General features: G+C 43.7%; 1 protein-coding gene across 2 annotated transcripts in view; it reads right to left on the bottom strand.

The window, feature by feature from the left end:
* The window catches only part of Srp72 (signal recognition particle 72), a 29,944-nt gene extending 14,234 nt beyond the window's left edge, over positions 1–15,710 (bottom strand). The window contains exons 1-12 of one of the 2 annotated variants that reach the window (XM_084591140.1): positions 15,475–15,710; positions 14,986–15,103; positions 14,774–14,894; positions 14,621–14,686; positions 13,693–13,767; positions 13,504–13,621; positions 10,566–10,638; positions 10,417–10,497; positions 8,990–9,047; positions 7,648–7,914; positions 5,567–5,704; positions 2,754–2,849 (exon numbers count right to left, since the gene is read on the bottom strand). In XM_084591140.1, the coding sequence (XP_084447266.1) occupies positions 2,754–2,849; positions 5,567–5,704; positions 7,648–7,914; positions 8,990–9,047; positions 10,417–10,497; positions 10,566–10,638; positions 13,504–13,621; positions 13,693–13,767; positions 14,621–14,686; positions 14,774–14,894; positions 14,986–15,103; positions 15,475–15,580 (1,317 nt within the window). In that variant the 5' untranslated portion in view covers positions 15,581–15,710. Of the gene's footprint in view, positions 1–2,753; positions 2,850–5,566; positions 5,705–7,647; positions 7,915–8,989; positions 9,048–10,416; positions 10,498–10,565; positions 10,639–13,503; positions 13,622–13,692; positions 13,768–14,620; positions 14,687–14,773; positions 14,895–14,985; positions 15,104–15,190; positions 15,365–15,474 lie in introns of those variants that run through there. The other variant, XM_084591141.1, reaches the window with a different exon arrangement.
* Positions 15,711–18,411: the final 2,701 nt, after the last annotated feature.

Genomic DNA, 18,411 nt, shown 5'->3' with positions numbered 1-18,411 from the left:
CACTTGTCTGACGTTTCCTTCCACCGTATATATGCGCCGCGAAAGGGGGGAGGGGTTAGCGTTATGCTCCCGATTTCTGAGCTATTGCCGTCGCTCTTTCGGTGCAAAAACTAAGAGTAAATCTCAAACAAGCATACAATGACGCGAGAGCATACCTTGCGACATTAGAGGAGCAGACAAAACATTTGAACGAAGCAGTACCTCTTGACTTGCTGTTATATGCGCGTGTTAGTCAGACTTAATTATTTTCGGCTGGTAAAGCATTTTTGCAAAACTATGTTCAGTCTGGCCACGGCCAGCACACGAAAGCAGCACAAAAGCATGTGCCGCCGCTGCTTCAGTCCCATCATCGCAAAACCCAACGCGATTCGACTTCGCTTCACTGCATGCCCGCACCGAACAAGAGCCTCCCATCCGCAACTGCCTCCATCTTGCCTCCCCCGCAGCCACGCGTGCGACTGCGACTGACTCCCGAGCCTCACCTTGCATTTTTCTAGTGCTTCTCCAGCAAATGACTCATGCGTGCATCAACGTAAACATATATCATTTAGTATTTAGTGTGTGAACCCTAAACTCCCGCAGGAATACACCGATTCGCGGATTACGACTACACCCCCAGCATTTTTGTTTACATAGCTTTTGTAGTGATTGGATGTATGCTGCTCTTTCGCACGGCATAAAATGTAAGCCGAGCTAGAAATACCAAAACTATCCACTTTTTTTCGCACCAGTTGCGCCTTTATTTGTTCACAAACTACAACTGCACAGCAAGAATCGCCGTGGACGCTACGTCCCCTGCCTGCGTCGGGCATACACACACTATTATAACCTCCCTGCACACACAAGTGGCGCCAACAGTTGCCGGCTGCGCTCGCCAGACAGGGTCACATCGACGCTTCCTGCTCAATGTGCACTCACTTTTTCATGTAAACAGTTGTCGATTTGGGGTCGCTACTGTCAGTACACTCGATGGCCAAATGCAACCGCTAAAGCTTGTGAATGCGCGCTCCGTAATCGCCGAAACTCTACCCGAACTCAGTGTACTCAAGCTAAGCCTACTCGTCGCTAAACGGGCCGGCAGTTCGGCACTGACTAACATTTGCAGCCAAGGTCATTGCTGATGACAAGGAAAAACATATAAAGTGTAGCTTCTTGTTTTCCTTTTTCTAACATGGTTAAGCTACAGACAAGTGCAGCTGTTCAGGCCGTCCACTCATCGGGTGGCAAGTTCTCGCTCAGCCTTCGATCCGACCAAAACAGATTGGACGACCGTCCGCTGACTGATGTCGGCGTCACGGGCCCGAAAACCTCACACTACGGTGATAGGCGCGCTGGAGTCGTTGCTGGTGTTCAACTGATCAATGCGCCAATAAGCTAAGGAACCTAATCGCGTGCAGCCCACTGGGTGTGACCGTACCTTATGCTGAAGAAAACATGCCTTACTCTATATTGCTTTCTTGCGGTAACATCTTCATCAAGCACTTCTGCATGAGGGATAATCACTGTGTCAATCTTCCAAAAAAATAAATAAATAAAGAGACGTGTGCTTTGATGTTGCAGCCTGCACTGCAGACGACCCTCCACCGCGTATCCTCTGTGACGTCACATGAGCATTTCAAAATAGCAATCGCTCTCGGTGGGGGGAGCTTCCCAATTCCGATTTCTATCGCGTTTTTTTGTAACATGCGCCGCACGCTAGGCACTAAGATTTTGCTCATAGAATCACAGACCTGTATATTATTCACAGAAGTATAAAACGGCAATACATCGAACGACCCTGTCATCGCCCTTTTAAGTTTAAGTTCTTGCGGACACACACTGCCCACAGACTTTGATGACAGGCTCTGTCCACACCAGTCATGAGCCAAGAAAGCTTTCGCATTAATAACACAAGTAACTGGGCAACAACTTCACCACTGTTCACAGAGACAACACAAACAGCAAATTAATACAAGTTAAGCTACAGGTTGCATTACAGGCAAAAATTACAGTGTTCGAGAAGTGAGCTTCTGTTCGAGATGTGAGCCTCTTCCTCACAAAAACAAACTGCCCTGATAACTTTAATGCCCACAACCACCCAGCAGAATTCACTTCAGATCATCCGCATTCAGATAAACTACTTGAATGCGTCAAGCAAAAAAATGCTTCATGCAACAACTGCCATCACAAGTGAATTACAGTGAAAGCTACGTTACCTGTGACATCCCATATTCACAAGAAAAGTCTGGAAAGCTACAGACTAGAGCAAAAGAGGGCATGTTTGACTCCTTTAGGTGCTAGAAACTGATATAGTGAGTAGGTAAACACCACAGCAGCACTGCTTAACACTGGCACTCTATTGTTTTTACTTGTATGAGAGGACAAACAATTCATCAGAGATACTGGAGAAATTACACGTTTTGCAGGTTGCTATGATTGGAAGCTGTCACTACTGCATGAATGGCTGCCGAGGCGGCCTAGTGACCTACAGAGCATTGGTCCTCCCAAGACAATGGAGGAGTAATGCAGCATGTCGCACCACACATTGACCGAGGCCAAGAACCAATTAGTCAACCCACTTCGTGCGATACATCCAATGACATTGCTGCACTGGTGCTAGTCACACAACCTCTGGTGTTTTGGCATTGTGACAAAGTGCATCCCTTAAACAGCTGTTGCTGTAAAACATGTGCCCAATTCCTACCCCAAATAATAAAACAGGAAGAAGGGGGGGAGGGGGGGGGGAACTGCTAGCCACACATAGCACCACTCACCTTGTTCTTTCTATACCAAGCAATAGCATCCGCAAATACTGCTGCAGTGGCTTCCTTGTCTTCAAGGTTTTTATAAAGTGTCACCAAAGCTGAAACCTATCAAAAACCAAATAATAAATCATCAGCACTTTATCTTAGCGAAGCTGGCAAACAACATATTTCCATCATGAAAATTGAGTTAAGCAAAAGAAGTGAGCAAGCTAAGCATTTTCCCTGCATCTTGTTTAGAAGCTGTTTTGATGATGATATGATGATGATGAAAGCTTTTTATTGAAAAGAAAAAGGGAGGGGGATTTATGGGAAAGTTGGTCGGATCCCTAGTCCGAGATTCCGTTGGCTAAGGCTGCCGCCCTCGTTCTTTCCACAAGGGCTCGCTGGTCCTCGAGGTCCGAGCTGGACAGGGCAGGGCTGCTTTATAGTGTCTAAGGCACTATTGGCCTGGCAGGCAAATGCCATATGGTACAAATCTGCTCTCTGCCCACAAAATTTACATTCCGCTGAAAAGGATTCTGGATCGATAACGTGAAGCTTTACTGGACTGTTTAAAGACAAGGTCTGTAGTCGGCGTAAATTCCACTGTTCTACTTTATCTAATCCCTTGGTTGGGCATGGAAACTTTTGCCTTGATAAGCGCAAATGCTGTAATATGTCAGCGTAGGTTAATAATGGTTGTGGGGAGTCCCAGACTTCAGGGAGGGTGGAGAAAAGAACCCGGAGGAGAAAAGCTCGGGCGGTGGCATGTGCACGCTCATTTACCTCTACACCCTGACGACCTCGTACACAAATAAGCTCTTTGTGCGAAGCGCATACCCCAGATTGTTTCAAGATCTTGCAGGCTAGTGGCGCAATTCTACCCCGCATATTATATCTGTACTCAGAAATGCATATTCTTCCTTCAAAAAGAAATGACAGGCTTTCAAAACTACCAAAGATACACTTGGCAGCAAAATGAAAAACTCATGGCACAAGCTAAGGAAAAAATTGCACTTCTGCTGCATTCTGGCCTGGTAACAGGAATGTTTATACAGTTGAACCCGGATATATCGAACTCGAAGGGGATCGCGGAATAGTTCAATATATCGATAATTCGATATACAAAAATCGGCTTGTGACGACACTTACGATGCGAAAAAACGATACCGTATTTGTCGCGTAATCAACCCACTCGCATAATGAACCCACCCTCCACTTTTGCACCAGAGAATTTGAAAAAAAAAAGAATTAGTTAAGGCCAGCTCGCTCACATGCAAGCGACTGAGCGATCTCAGCGACGAGCGGCAGCGGCAGAGCGAAAATTTTCAAACTTGTTGGAACTGCGTCCCTCTTGCCGCTCGAGCCACCCCGGCAGCTCAAAACAGGGTTTCTGTATCGCCGCGGCGGCAGAAATCGCGAGCATTTTCGCTTGCATGTCGACGGCGCGTGTCAGTCCGTTTCGGTCGTCTCACCTACAGCTCATCGGCAGCGTGCCAAGATGCTGCGCACCGATAAAGTCAGGGCGCGTTTATCTGTTGACAGCTCCTGCGGTGGTGGGGAGCGAACTTGGCAGAGTGCCCGTGATAGCTTGATTGCACAAGCCCGGTTCGATTTATCACGCCGCGCTTGGGGCGGGCGTCATGATCGCAGCAGCTGACCGCGTGCTTTCACTGATTCATACATGCAAGGATAAACGATTAAAAAAAATAAATAAAATAAACATCCCCGCAAAAAAAAAAAAAAGACCCTGCCACTTTTTAACGTCCGCAGCCGCCATATCTTACGCTACGGCGCGCGTACAGCGCAACGATAACAAAAGATGACTCTCGCAAAAAAAAAAAAAAAAAAAAAAAAACGGAGAGCTGCCGCTTTTTAACATCCACAGGCGCCATAGCCATGTCAGCCGCCGCGCCGCCGCACGCAGAGGGTTCGCAACACACGCTGGAGAAAGCGTCCGACGTCTGTCCGAAAACGGGCTGAGCTGGCTTGGCGCATGCGTTGCGCGTACTGAAGGAGAGAGATAGGCTCGGCAAAAGAATGGGCACACCCACGCACATGGCTTGCAAACGTCATGTGTTGGCGCGCGGGAAACGACAAGTGCAGATGCGCGCGCCTTTGGGGAATGGGCGCGGCGCTGTCCAGACCAGCCGTCGCCGAACTGGCCCCTCTCATTCCTTCCGCGCGTGGCTTGAAAACGTCACGCAGCAAACGGCCAAGGGTGATGCGATTGTCTTTGGGGAAGGCACACTTTCCAGTGCGTGGTGCGGAGTTCGATATATCGAACGACCGGTGAAATTGAGTTCGATATATGACGCGGCTTTCCTATACTTTTACATGAGATTTTCAAGGGGATATTTCGTGAGTTCGATATATCCGGGTTTGATATAACCGGGTTCGACTGTATACCCATGGTGGCATGCGTAAACAGTTGCAAAAAATATCCCATACCAGACTATTACTGTAGCCACAGAGCTTCTATTGTTTTCTGGCAATTGAATGAAGTTCTGCAACAGGCACACCTGAGCCCCAATCTAGACCACTTTGCAGGAACTGAGACTTCCCTATGCATATCAGTATGAGTCAATGATTTTACACAACAAAACAGCTGCCACCAGAAGCCAGTGTTCAACCAAGGAATAACTTGGAAGGCCCTGTGCTAAGCTGTTGGCATGTGCTCATCTTGAACAACTCACAATGCACAAATTTTACAGGATTTGAATGAAGAAAGAAAAGCACAGCATTCCTGGGGGAAATTAAACTCGTCTTGCTGAATTCTTTAGTGCATGTACAGATTTCTGGGCTATTTAGACACAATAAGCAAACTTGGAGCATATACGTACAATTCCAAGCTTGTAGGTAGTGCTACCAAGGGATTTCAGAACTTGACAACAGTCACTGAGGTGCCCCTGTGATAGCAGTAACTGAGCCAAAGTGAGTGATATTGACAGCGACTGGCTTGGGTGGCATTCAGCATATTCCTAATAGGGAAAGCAAAGAGAGAAAGTGTTACAAGCATAAAATGTTACTATATGCATTGGATGTACAACCAACAAAAGCAGCACACTTTTACTACTGAATATACCTCTGGTATTTATTTACGTTAATTTTGCATGAAACAGAAGATTTCCAAATTTGTATGTGCAGCACCAGTTCACTAGATTGCCTGCAAAATGCCAACAATACCTGTCCATGCTAACAGCTTTCATCTCTACATCACACAATAGATGGACTTGTATTGCCTTCTTGATTTGGTAGTGAGACAACTGAAAGCTAGAGTTTATAGGACCAATAAAGGTTGTGCCTGTTGTCTCCACAAGGATGATGCACGCATCCAGATGACTTGTGCCCAAAATGCACAAACTCAACCTTGCAGTTTTTAGTAAAGATAGCAAAGAAATGCCAATGTCCAAAAACGTATAGCAAAAGAAATCAAGGCTCTTTGAATGCCCTGATGCTGCAAATGCAACCACCTGTCAAAGCACTAAAGAATTTCTCAAATTTCAAACAGGAAGTGGCTTGTTTGAACAGAAAATTACAGTAATCCTAATTATGTTACGCAAGGTAGACTAAAGTGTCAATGACTATTAACTCCTTTCATATGTAACACGTAAATGCAATATTTCATGCAATTTGGCCCGTCCCAGGACAGTAAACTTCAAACTGTGGTTTCTCTCTTGCTAGACACCAATGTACTACTGCACAAGCCTGCGGTTGTGAAGAACTTTCACATCTGTTCATAAATGGCACTGTGAAAGTGTCACGTAAATTTCAACTTGCCTAAAGGTGGTGTCTGCAAGGGTTTGCTTATAAGGGCCAAATCATGTACTCCAGGCCTTCTGGAAACACTGCTACTTGCTATCACTAAATAGGACCATTTGCTCTTATATTTCAAACCACCAAACAACTTACCTCATCATTTTAACAGCAAGTTCATTTGGCTGGCAAATTACTTCAGAAACTGCCATGCAGAAATACTAGATAGCCCGTGTACTGCTTACAAGTTTAGAAGAGTTACTTTTAGAAATCGTAGTCTCAAAACTGAAAGGATTGCATTTACAATATAATAGATTAAACATAAAATGTGCCTCCATCACACTAGCCTAAAGTGTTACTACTACATCTGTTTTGAGAGTTAAACATGGAACAAGAGCCAGAATCGAAAGATGTAGCTGTAGTATTTCAACGTTTATTATCAGGATTACACATGATTACACATCGACATCGCATGGTCACATCACCTGCTTCCTCCGCCGGCACACATACCCAGCATGCACTGATGGTAACACACACAACACTACCGTAACGAGCAAAAACTTTTCCCAACACTTTGCAGTTAATGTTGCAATATCGAAAATATGAGCCAGAAGTGGAAGTTGCAGTTAATGTTGCAATAACGGAAATATGAGCCAGAGTTGGAAGTTACTCAAGTTGATAAAAAGTTTGTGCTGCTAAGTTGACAGGCCTACATGAAGTAGAGGAGACACAAACACAATGAGGTACATTACATAAAGGAGAGGACAAGTATGCACAGTGATGTATACTTGTGCTTCGTTGTGAATACTTGTCCTCTCCTTTATGTAGTGGGCTTTTCCTAATTTTTACACTAACCTAACTAGCCCCCATACAGCCTTTATTGGAAGTTAGTATCCATGCAAGGTAACTCTCGCACTACTCATTCCAAGCATAGCAGCTATCGAAGCAATCACAGCAATCAACATTTACGAGTAATTAATTTCACACTGAAGTGAACAAAAAAAACAAAAAACAATCTCTTACCAGTAGTTCAAGTTAATGAGTGCACCAAAAATAGTGAATATCTTATATTTAGCAAAAGTAATGCCACCTGTTACTCGTAAATGAACACAGAAGTGTTAAAAATACTGTAATCCAGCACCACAAGGAAAGCTAAGCTCAGCCTTACCTTGAGCAGCTGCACTGCCTTGTCAAGCTGCTTGTCCTTACAGTGCACTGTAGCTGCCTGAAGCAGCACTGCCTGGTCACCAGCATTCGTGAAATTCCTTTCCAGTACGCTGATGGCTTTGACACATTGATCCAGCTGACCTGTGTGGTACAACAGCAGGCAGTGGTTGAGGGCGATAGCTCGCCGTTGTTGTGAAGTCAGTTTGCTCTCCAGTCCTTCAGCAACTGCCATTTTAATCTTCTTCTTGGAGTCAAACATGTTCTGGTCCTGGGCAGTAAATAAAGGTTACAAAACAATAGAGCATTTGTTTACAAACCTCACTGCACTCAATGTTTCCTGGGATAACAGCTAAGCCAGTAGCAATGGCACGCCAAAATTTAGTCATAATAATGCTAGAGCTATCATCAACCGTTCCTACATCCCCCAAAACATGTGTGTTTTTACCATGTGCTTAGTATCCTATTAAAGTACTGGCCAGGCACCAAGCAAAAGATAATTTAAGCAGCTATTGCATAGAGCTCAATTGTTCACTTTCTCCAGATGTTTAACACTTATGCATCAGCCACAAACATTCTATTCTGCTCTTGGTCTACAGCAAGCCTCCAATCATTCAGCAGGACACCATAAGTGACATTACAGCTTTCAGTACAGCACTATATAGTAAAATAATCTACTAAATACCCCAAAAACTAGCAATGAATAAAATGCACTTGGTGTGAGCTGCCTCTAAACAACAGGCACTGCTAGTGTCCAAGGGTACTTATTGAGCACTTGTACCTAACTCTCCTCAAGCACTTCATTGCTTAGCTTGAAGATATAGCTTTAGTGTTCCGGTAACAATGTGTGCTCCGGTCGTGTCTGTGTACTACTTTACACAACCTGTACTCAACAAAAATTTGCTTTAAGCACTCTTCAGTGTCTCCTGCAGAGCTTCAGAATTCCAGTGACAGAATAATGCATATGCTGGCTATGTATAGCACACCTAGCCAATTACATTATTATTCCATCAACATCTGCCTTTACAGCCTATGTTATACCTTATTTTCACAGGTATTGTGGCTCAAGACTTTAAGGTCAGAGTGCAAATGACTTCAGATGCTCCATGCATGCTTCAAACTAGAGCGAATTTTTTTTAAACGCAATGTTTCTGTGCAAGATATACAGCTTGCACCGAAACTTTGCTTTCCTACATAGTTGTATGGTCGTGCTCAGTTGAGTGCTAATGAGTAATCACTCCCTTGCATGTTACATGCACTGCACACCATCTAACGAAACCTGGAAATGGGTAAACAACTTTGTGCACAGAAAAAGATGCAACAGATTATAACACACACTTTCTTACCTTGTTTACTGTTACAATGTTGTTGGCTGCCACAGCTATGATGGCATTGTCAGAGGGTCTGTAAACAAAATCCCGTGCAACTATATAGATAAACCACATATTTAGACACCGCAGAGTCCGGCACTGCATATACACCCACAAAGCCTGGCTCAACTGGCTGTACATGCTCAGTGTTTACTTTGAGTCATGTTAAAGCCCTTCCGAAGGTGCATCGAATGGCATGCGTTTTAATACTGGCAGCACTGGTCTGCTGTATGGCGGCCACTTTGAGAGAGTTTTTGTAAAGTTTCTGCACATGCTCAGGTTGTATACATTTGTCTTCCATCCCCCTCCCCTAATGCAAATTATGATGTAAGTCATGATGACTAATTCAGCCAGTAGCAAGAGCTCTAAATGAAAACAACACGCCATGTGTAAGCATGAATGGGAGGAGACCACCAATGAATACAAGTGACCAGAAGCAGAGAAGCAGTCAGGTGCAAAGTTTATCTAACCCCTTCAGGCGCTGTGCCCACATATGTGGACGTGACCCAAATTTCCCTATATCTTTCCATGGAGTGCGAATTTCTGCTTTTGAATTTGGCACCCGTAACATTTGGAACCGCCCTGTCGAGTACATGGCGCCATATCTTGTTGCTACAGCGAAATGTTTTTGTAAACAGCAAGCAAAGATGGACGTCGCACGAATCAGCAGCTCCAATTATTGCATGCCTCTTTCTAAACCGATGCCTAATAATACTATTTCTTGTAATGAAGGTGTCAATAAGGGAATGTAGATGTTACGTGCCAGATTTCGTTATCTTAGACATTGAAAAAGTGCTTCAGTGGACTTTCAATGTTTCGCGTCCACAAATGTGGACACGGTGTCTTAATGCCGAAATTGTTAAAGTGGCCGCGGCACTTCGTTATTTCGTGCAGAGCAGTATGTAATACGCTTATTTGCGTGCAGGTGTCATAGTCTTGAAAGCGCAAGGTATTCTGAGAGGAAAACATTTATTCATGCCTAATAATTAGTTATAAAATTCAGAAAATGCTAAAATGTTTTCATTCCTGTAGCAGCTTTGAGGCGCCATGTCCACGTGTGTGGACGCGAAAAAAATATAAATACTTTTGCATAATTTTTTATATTTGAATTCTGCACGGCCTACTGATCACGCCTGGTGCAAAAAAAAAAATTTTCCTTTCAAAAACTTTAATTGGCGCCTGAAGGGGCTAATGCTGGCTACTTGGGCTTATTTTTCCACAATACCATTTCGTTTAAAACAGTACAATGACATTTTTAAGCCCAGACCATTATTTCTAACTTGGCACTCCATAAATTAGATCCCAAGAGAGTTTCAAAGCACACAGCTCAAATGCAAGTAGAATTACAGTGGGTATCAATTTTGCTGCCTCCCATGTCAGGGCGGTCCAGTAACTGTACGTACCGTTGCTTGAGAGTGTGATTGTACAGCTTCATGGCCTGCTCAGGGAAGCCTAACCTCTGCTTGGCATATCCTAGCTGTGTCCTACAAAAAAAAAAAAAAAAGCAACCTTTGTCACGCTCACCAGACAGACCACCTTACTAGTAGCCTACCTTACAATGGCCAACTCTTCCTCAATCTCATCCTCAGGAATGTCATCTTCTTCTAAAGACTTTTTGCATAGTTCTGTTGAGAGTGCAAAGTGAGAACATCTCAATACATCTTTCACATGAAATTTTGTACGTATTAAGCAGTAATCAAGAAACATATCAGTCACAACTTGTTCCAAAATTCACGCTCTTTCTACCAGTAAATTGGCATACAAGCAAGCAAGCTTCCTAGTACTTCACAGCGAAATAAACTGCAAAAAAAAAAAATAATAATAGAGAACAGGAAACACACTACAAGCCCTGTGGTGCCTTGCTTCTACTCTGGAATTAAAATTTATGCAATAAAAAAAAAATTGAAGTACCTTTATATAAAATATTTATTTTACTTCTGACTTCGGGATCATTTTATTTGTGGAAATATTTTCCTCAACATACATTTTTTATATGCCATACAAAGCAAGACACTAGGAAAAGATGCTGTCTGTTATGTGTGCTAAAGCTTCAAACATCTGATATCGATTCTAACGTCACATTTCTCATCCTACGTAGTAGAATCATCACGACAATGCACATATCTTGTTTGCTTTTCTTGTGGAATCCCAATGCAGTGGAAGTCTAATCTCCCAACTGCTTCAAGAACACACACAATGCAATGCTTTCACAGGAAGGGTTAAGAATTTCTTGAACCTAGGCAAATGGACTCAAGCTTTCACATGATAAACAATTAGAGTTGCTGAATAAAAAATTGCTGTCCTAAATACAGGACACGCAACACATATGAGTTAATGTAACTGGAGAAATTCTCAATAAAAGGTCATAACCTCATGCAAAATCATTTTATGACAACAACATAATTTTAAATCTTCTACAGCTGTTACACTCCATGTATTTTATCCTCGTTTTACTCCACTGAACATATAAGGTGTTTTTAATTCTTTCTATAGACAAGCATAAGAACATGTAGGCAAGGGGAAGTGTCGGTACTAGCGACAGCAGTGACTTTCGTTTTGTAGGCAAAAGCCGGACCATCCCCACAGGGCGTGCCACGCCTGCTTGGTTTAAAGCATAATTCGTGATATTCTGACAAATTGTGGTGTGGATAGCTACGCCTCGGGGCACAACAAATAAAATGACATCAGCTTCCACAAGTTCCTTATAGTCAAACAGAGGCAAAAGCAGTGGACAGCGGCTGTGGAATGTGACAAGCAGACTCCTTTAGCGATGAATTGGCTTCGAGGCTACTGCTCCACTTCTACACTGAAACTGGACCAGTTCATTTGCAGCTCTTAATCCTCACGCTGCTCTTCAGTCGCATAATGAATAGCGCAAGAATAAACGCCTGCAGCCTGTTCACTTTTATCCGAGCTCTCAACACAAGAAGTTTAGACTCAATATTTAGTGTGCATGCGTGATATCTTATGTGAAATGCAGAAGACCTGCTGTCAGTCCCATTCACCTTCACTGCAATCCAGATATTTGTTTATGGAGAAAAAGACACAAAAGCTGTGGTGACTCGTGAGCCACCTTCAGCGGTAGCATCGAGCCGCAAAGCGCCATACTGCCTAAGCAACATGAGGCTTGCGAAAAAGCACAACACATGGCGTTTCTGTATTTTCACTTTTGCAAGCTTCAAAAAGTGACTTTCAAAATCGGTCCAAGAAAGCGATTAATGTCACTAGGATCTCAACAAACTCACGCAGTGTTATCTCCCAAATTATCCAAATTTTCTCATTGAAGGCCGTCCAGAACCTGACAAACATGCAAAATGTACCACACCAAAAGCCATTCTTTTCAAGCAGAAAAAAAAAAAAAACTATCAGTCATGCTCTGCCAGAGCAAGATTTGAATGTGCCAGCAAGCTGCTGACCACAGTAACGACTGCTTGGCTCTTTTTCAAACCACTGCAAACACTTTTTGTTAGCCATTGCAAACATCCTCTCATAAAAGCTTTACTCCAAGTTACATATTTGTAAACATAAGCAACAACAGTCCTATATATGAACAATTCTTTGCAAGCTTCAGGTTGCAGTTTAGTCGATGTGTTGATATCTGACACTTGCATAAAGCTAGAAATGCACTTTGGTGACTATGAAGACTTGATTGGAAAGAAAAAAAATCTCAAAGTGACTACGAGTCACATCAAAGGTTCTTCTGAACTGCATCCATATACTGGAGTTTTGTACAACTGCCTGTGATCTCACCTATTGCCCCATTCAAAATAGTGCTTTATCATATTATTACTACTGTATACACGCATTTTCTATCTTAGTTCCCTGTACATTTTTTTTTTTTCTATTCTTTTCGTATTTTCCCTCTCACTCTCTGCAGTAGAACTGATACAATTTCGAAACAAGTGCTCCCTCTTGCCTGGGCTGTCAAAAGAAAGACAGCAGTACTGAATAAACAAATCAACCCTTAAAGGCGAAAATGGATGACGACAACAACATGCCGCAGCCATTTCATTTTCTTTACAAGTACATGTAGAAGATTAAGCATTCCAGTGAACATATTTCTGGTTTTCAAAAACTAACCACCCCTTCTGAAGGACACCAAAACATGCGCCATTTCATTCCGTAGAACTTTCTACTGCGATGTAATCTAACAAAAAGCTATATAATGGTGTTTAGTTATCCTACTGGATGAATGTTCACTTGAGTACTGTCCCAAATAATGGAAGCTGCAGTTGTTAGCCTCCATAGGTGACTTTACATAAACTTGCATTCAACAGCACAAGAGGCCATATTACAATGCTCTGCATTACACAAAGCAGAACTGATGAAAACTACACTAGCATGGTTACGTCTGCAGTTCTTATAATTAGGTACCGCACTACACAGCAAAACAAGACATACCATGCTTTCAATGCAGATGCGTGCTTGACAAGCGTGCACTGAGTGGCTACAAAGAACTAAATAATGTAGTAACATGTCAGGATACTTGCCTTCAGCTTGAACAAGCTTTTGAAGTGCATCAGCATATTTCCCTAGACCCAGTAGGGCGCAAGCTTTGTTGTAGCATAGTTCGTACGAGCCTTCACCAAGGTCCGGAGCACCTTTCACCTGAGCATTTTTTTCCAGACCATGAGTGTAATGAAAACAAGTCTTCAAGCGGTGAAAATAGGACTACGTACCTCTTGTCTGGTCTGCATGGTCAAAGATGCTATAACAGCTGCAAGATTGGTTTCTCTTTCCTCTTCATAGTCATCCTTAAAAGTAATAATATGTAAAAACAGTAGCACTAATGAAATGGTCAATAACCAAAAGAGCATAAAAACATTTTGTTAGCTATACTACAATTACTGCTCATTTGTCAAGAGGCAAGAATGAAATTCTTCTAGTTTGCATCCCCAATAGCCTCACTCATTTCTAAAGCACACAAATTTTTTGGTTCAGTTTAAATGTAAAAGATTTAATGCCGCTAAGAGACTCGGGCTATGTAGGATGCCGCAGTAGAGGGCTCCGAAAATTTCAACCACTCGGGGTTTTTTAATGTACGCTGACGTTGCACACAGACGCCTTGTATTTCACATCCATTGAAAAGCGGCCAGAATGGTAGAAACTAGACCTTCATCCTTAAATTCAGCTACTGGGTGCCATTACAACAGGGGCAAAAGGCACACAAAATGCAAATGCACTTTAAAAATATAGATACCCAGCCCGACTGTCACTACATACAAAATTTCAGTAGTGTCTGGAATGTTGTAGTAGCTGTCACGGGTCAAGCTTGGGCGGAGGCCAGTCAAATTAACATGAAAAACCAAGCCATGCAGATAAGTATGAAAGGAAAGCCAATCAAGTGGACATTAGTTCAATGTCAGAGTAAAAACGCATGAAAACATCCACTCCTGAACAAGCAGCAGCTTTGGCATCAACCTTCTCAGTAACCTCACTGGGTGTACAACTGCAACCAGCAGCAGCAGGAATTATGACGTCACACAAAATGATCCATGCAATTGACAGTTTTACTGCCAATTGGCAACATGACGTCTGGCGCCGAAATTACTATTATATTAAAAAGTGTGCCGCTCCGACAATTACTAAGGCTAGGGAAGGACTAACCTCAGAATTTTTGATGAGGTCCCTGTAGACATCAAAACATTCCTTGTAGTTTTCAAGCCTATAAAGCTGCAATAAGTTTTAAAAAAGCCACAAATTTTATCAATCAAATTTCACAACTGGCAGTGCAGTCAACAAACTGCCACTGATACATACCACCTGTGCTTTCAATTCTTTAACTCTAAAGCTCTGTGTAGAAATGCTATTCAACAACTTCCAGGCCTCCTTCGTGTCATTCAATCGGTACAGGCAGTACGCCTTCTCAAAAGCCATATCCCTGCACAACAAAGCACATAGTACGGCAATATATACCAATGTTACTGTTGCCAAAAGCTCCCATGCTCAATAAACCAAAGGCTAATACGCACCCTATGTGCTTGGAATTCTTGTTGATAACGTCGATTGCATCCTTGAAATTTCCTAACTGTATTAATGACACCACTTTGCACTGAAGCGCCTTTTCTTCCGTTGGAAAATCGTGCAAAACTGAAAGAGGGGACGATAAACGTGAGCGGATACTAAAGCAACGAGTAGTCACAACACAAGAGATTGAAAACAGTGTCACCTAGCTACCTGCTGTTAGTTAACAACCAGTCAAGTTAGCCAACGTTTTCTCCCGAGTATTCTTTGAGCAAAACTCGGCTGGGAGCAAATTCAGTAATTCAGTGCGGGTCGCCATATGGACTCCAGGAATAACGGTGATCGTGGCTGAATTCCGACAGCAGCAGCACAAGAAATTGAAAGTCGATGTCACGTAGTAAGCGGACTGTCTTTCGTTTCTGCACCCGAAAGAGCAAAAACCAGCAAGACAAGCCACGACATGAGCATGCACAGGCAACATGTAATGACGAGCTTACTTTTGTCGCAAACCTTCAGAGCTCGGTCGTACTCTCCGCTTTTACCATGTCGGCTGAGCTCGAGGTAGAACCCCGACAAAGCAGCCGGCGCGTTCGTTTGTGCCATGTTTCAGGCAGTAAAAAAAAAAACACGCCACAAACTTAACTGCACACTCCGTTTTGCTCAGTTGCCTCGTTGCCTCCAGCGACAGACGGACAACACAGCTCATAACACAGCTATGTGGCCGACAGATCGCGGCGCCCCCTTTCAGCACATTCTGTGAACAATTTAACAAAATCACGTTGACATAATGGTAATGCTTTTAAATTGTTTTGGTTTAGGGGGTTTAACATCGCGACCACGAGGTGCTCTTTAAAGTACGTAGTACATACAACACTGCTAAAACCGCATAGTGCACATGGGCCGCTTGCAGTACACGAGGACACGGGTCACGGGCGCATCTGGACCCTCCGGACCTTGCCTTGGGAGCCTTAGCAAGGCCTTAGGAGCCATCGTCATCGAAGTGTTTCTATCCATGTCCATAGTTCCTGCATCGCTTTTGGTGCTGTGCGTTGTCTTACTCCTTGTGTCCTATCGAAAGTGCGCTGTGTACCAACTGGCCCCGCTACTCTCCTGATACGCTTTTGGAACTTGCTTTGTCAAACAACCCACTAGTACGGCTTTCGACAGACCACTGACCTATCGTATGCTCGCCTTCCCCTGACCAATCACAACTAATCGACTAATCTACGCAGAAATACAGGGATGCAGGCTAGACAAAGTACCCAGCCTCTGGCACAAGCTTGGTCCCCATGGTAGTGGGCATCAGCCGACGGAACAACCGAACAACGACGCTCAGGAAGTGTGCCGCGGGTTATGCAAAACTGTGAACTCGGTGGGCCAGTGTGATTATACAGATGTTTGTCGATGCCAGAAACGGTTTATTATCAGAAAATAGACAAGGCCTAATAGAATAGTCGAATTAATTGACAAGGGCCTCAGATATATATTAGCCCACTAAATTCAGAAGATTTCATGCTGAAACAGCTGTAAAAATTTGGGGCAAGAGGCGCGCAATGCGTATTGTTTTTCAGCATGATCAGCAGGGTACAACTTCAAAAACAAACAAACAAACAAAAAAACGGCGCCAAAAACAAGCTATAGGGTCATCGAAATTCTTGATCTTATAATTTGATATGTGATGTGTACTAGCATTTTATTTAGACCAGAAAAGCCTTAAAGGTGGACTACATTACATCACGGAAGAATTGTGCGTGGCAGTTACTGCAGGTACTATAGACCAAAGTTACTAGAAGTAACGTTGTTGTTGTGGCTGTATAGGAAGAAAGAAAAGAAAATGCACGGGCCTGCTACTGCCTCTGTAGCTGAGCCACCTCCGCTGCCTCGTGCGGACAGAAGAGAAAAATAGACAAGAAAAAAAGAAGGAGAGAAAGACGCGCGCCGCAACAACAGCCGTCGTCCACCACCACCGAAGCGGTCGCGGGTGCAATGACGGCCCACGACAGACAAAAATCAATGGCTGGCCAGCCCCCGCCGCAAGCGGCGCCGACCCACCGTCCCAGCCACGCAGCGCCAGGAACTGCCACCCTTCGCCACCTCCAGTCACCTAGAAGTAACGTTGCATACCCAATTAACATTCTTATTTTACCTACAAAATATGCTGCATGAGGAACAGCTAGAGTGGCCACAGTGATGACAGGTGAGATATGCGAGTACATGCTGTTTGTGATATGAGATATGCGCGCTCTAAATGACGCTCGTTCACATTACTGTACAGTGGAACCATCGCCCGTCGCAACAAATGTGCCCACCGGCTAACTGTAAGATTGCAGCAAAGACGATGTCGAGCTCAACGAGCGGAGTTGAACGCGGACACGTAAATGCTTCTCCCAGCTAAACCGCTGAATCCTTGCCGTTCAATTCAGCGCAGCAATGACATATTTGATTGTAAGTATATATTTTTATAGCAAATTTGTTTGGGGTACTCGTCCGATATCGGAAGAATTAGATGTTTGCATCGCCTGTGACGACGGCGAAGCCCCAGTGGCACCATCACGTTTTGTTTGCAGCAACACTGTTGGTGTTGGAAATTTGGTGAAGTTAGGTTGTCGGAATTGTTTGTGAGAGGATTGAAAAACTTCATCAACTGAATTATAATCAACAATCAGCATATGACAAAAACTGCACTAAATTTGAAGAGTTTTGTTTGTGTATCACAATAAACCTTTTCGAGCTCTGAACTTATAGTGAACTATATCTGAACTCGACGAGGCGGCGCCACCAATATGCCATCGCGGGACCGCGCGGCTTGTTTTGCTTCGTCGCCGCCATGGAGGAGCTATAGACCTCCTTCACTCTGGCTACGTCACGAAAATGCGGTGGCGCTGTCGTCGCTAGTGACTTTCGAGTGGTAGGCAAAACAACGCTTCAGTCGCCTTGCCTCCCAGACGGCCACTGACGTCCGACGGACAACCGAACTCGGCCGCAACTCGGCGGCCGATTTCGGACGTCCGCCGGAATTCCGGCGTACGTACGAAAGCGGATGGTCGAATCCGTTCGCCCAGCGGACAGCCGCCGTACGTCCGCCACTGGATTTGCTTTTACACAGCTATGATATAGTTTGTAGTCGTCGTGCTCGTCTGAACTGCGTATAAATCAGTAATGCCGTCAAGTCTGCATTATATGATGCCAGAGCGAATCGATGCGATAGAAAGCGTTTCCATTAAACAGTTCTTTTTATTTTCCGCATGTTTCATCGTTGAATTCTTCCATCAAAAATTTTTGATTAAAAGTTAAATGACCATTAAACATGTTTCTATCATGATGCTTCGGTGAAATTTTAATCAGTGGCTGAATAGACGCAGCAAGCAGCAAGCTCAAAAAGAACGAAACCGAACCTATCCTCAAAAAAATCTGAAATGAGCCAATCCAATCCA

Source organism: Amblyomma maculatum, chromosome 1 (assembly GCF_055883805.1).
Source record: "Amblyomma maculatum isolate TAMU_Amacu chromosome 1, ASM5588380v1, whole genome shotgun sequence".
NCBI classification, from domain to species: domain Eukaryota; kingdom Metazoa; phylum Arthropoda; class Arachnida; order Ixodida; family Ixodidae; genus Amblyomma; species Amblyomma maculatum.
Note: the sequence above shows the minus strand (reverse complement) of the source record. Positions and strands in the feature narration are given on the sequence as shown.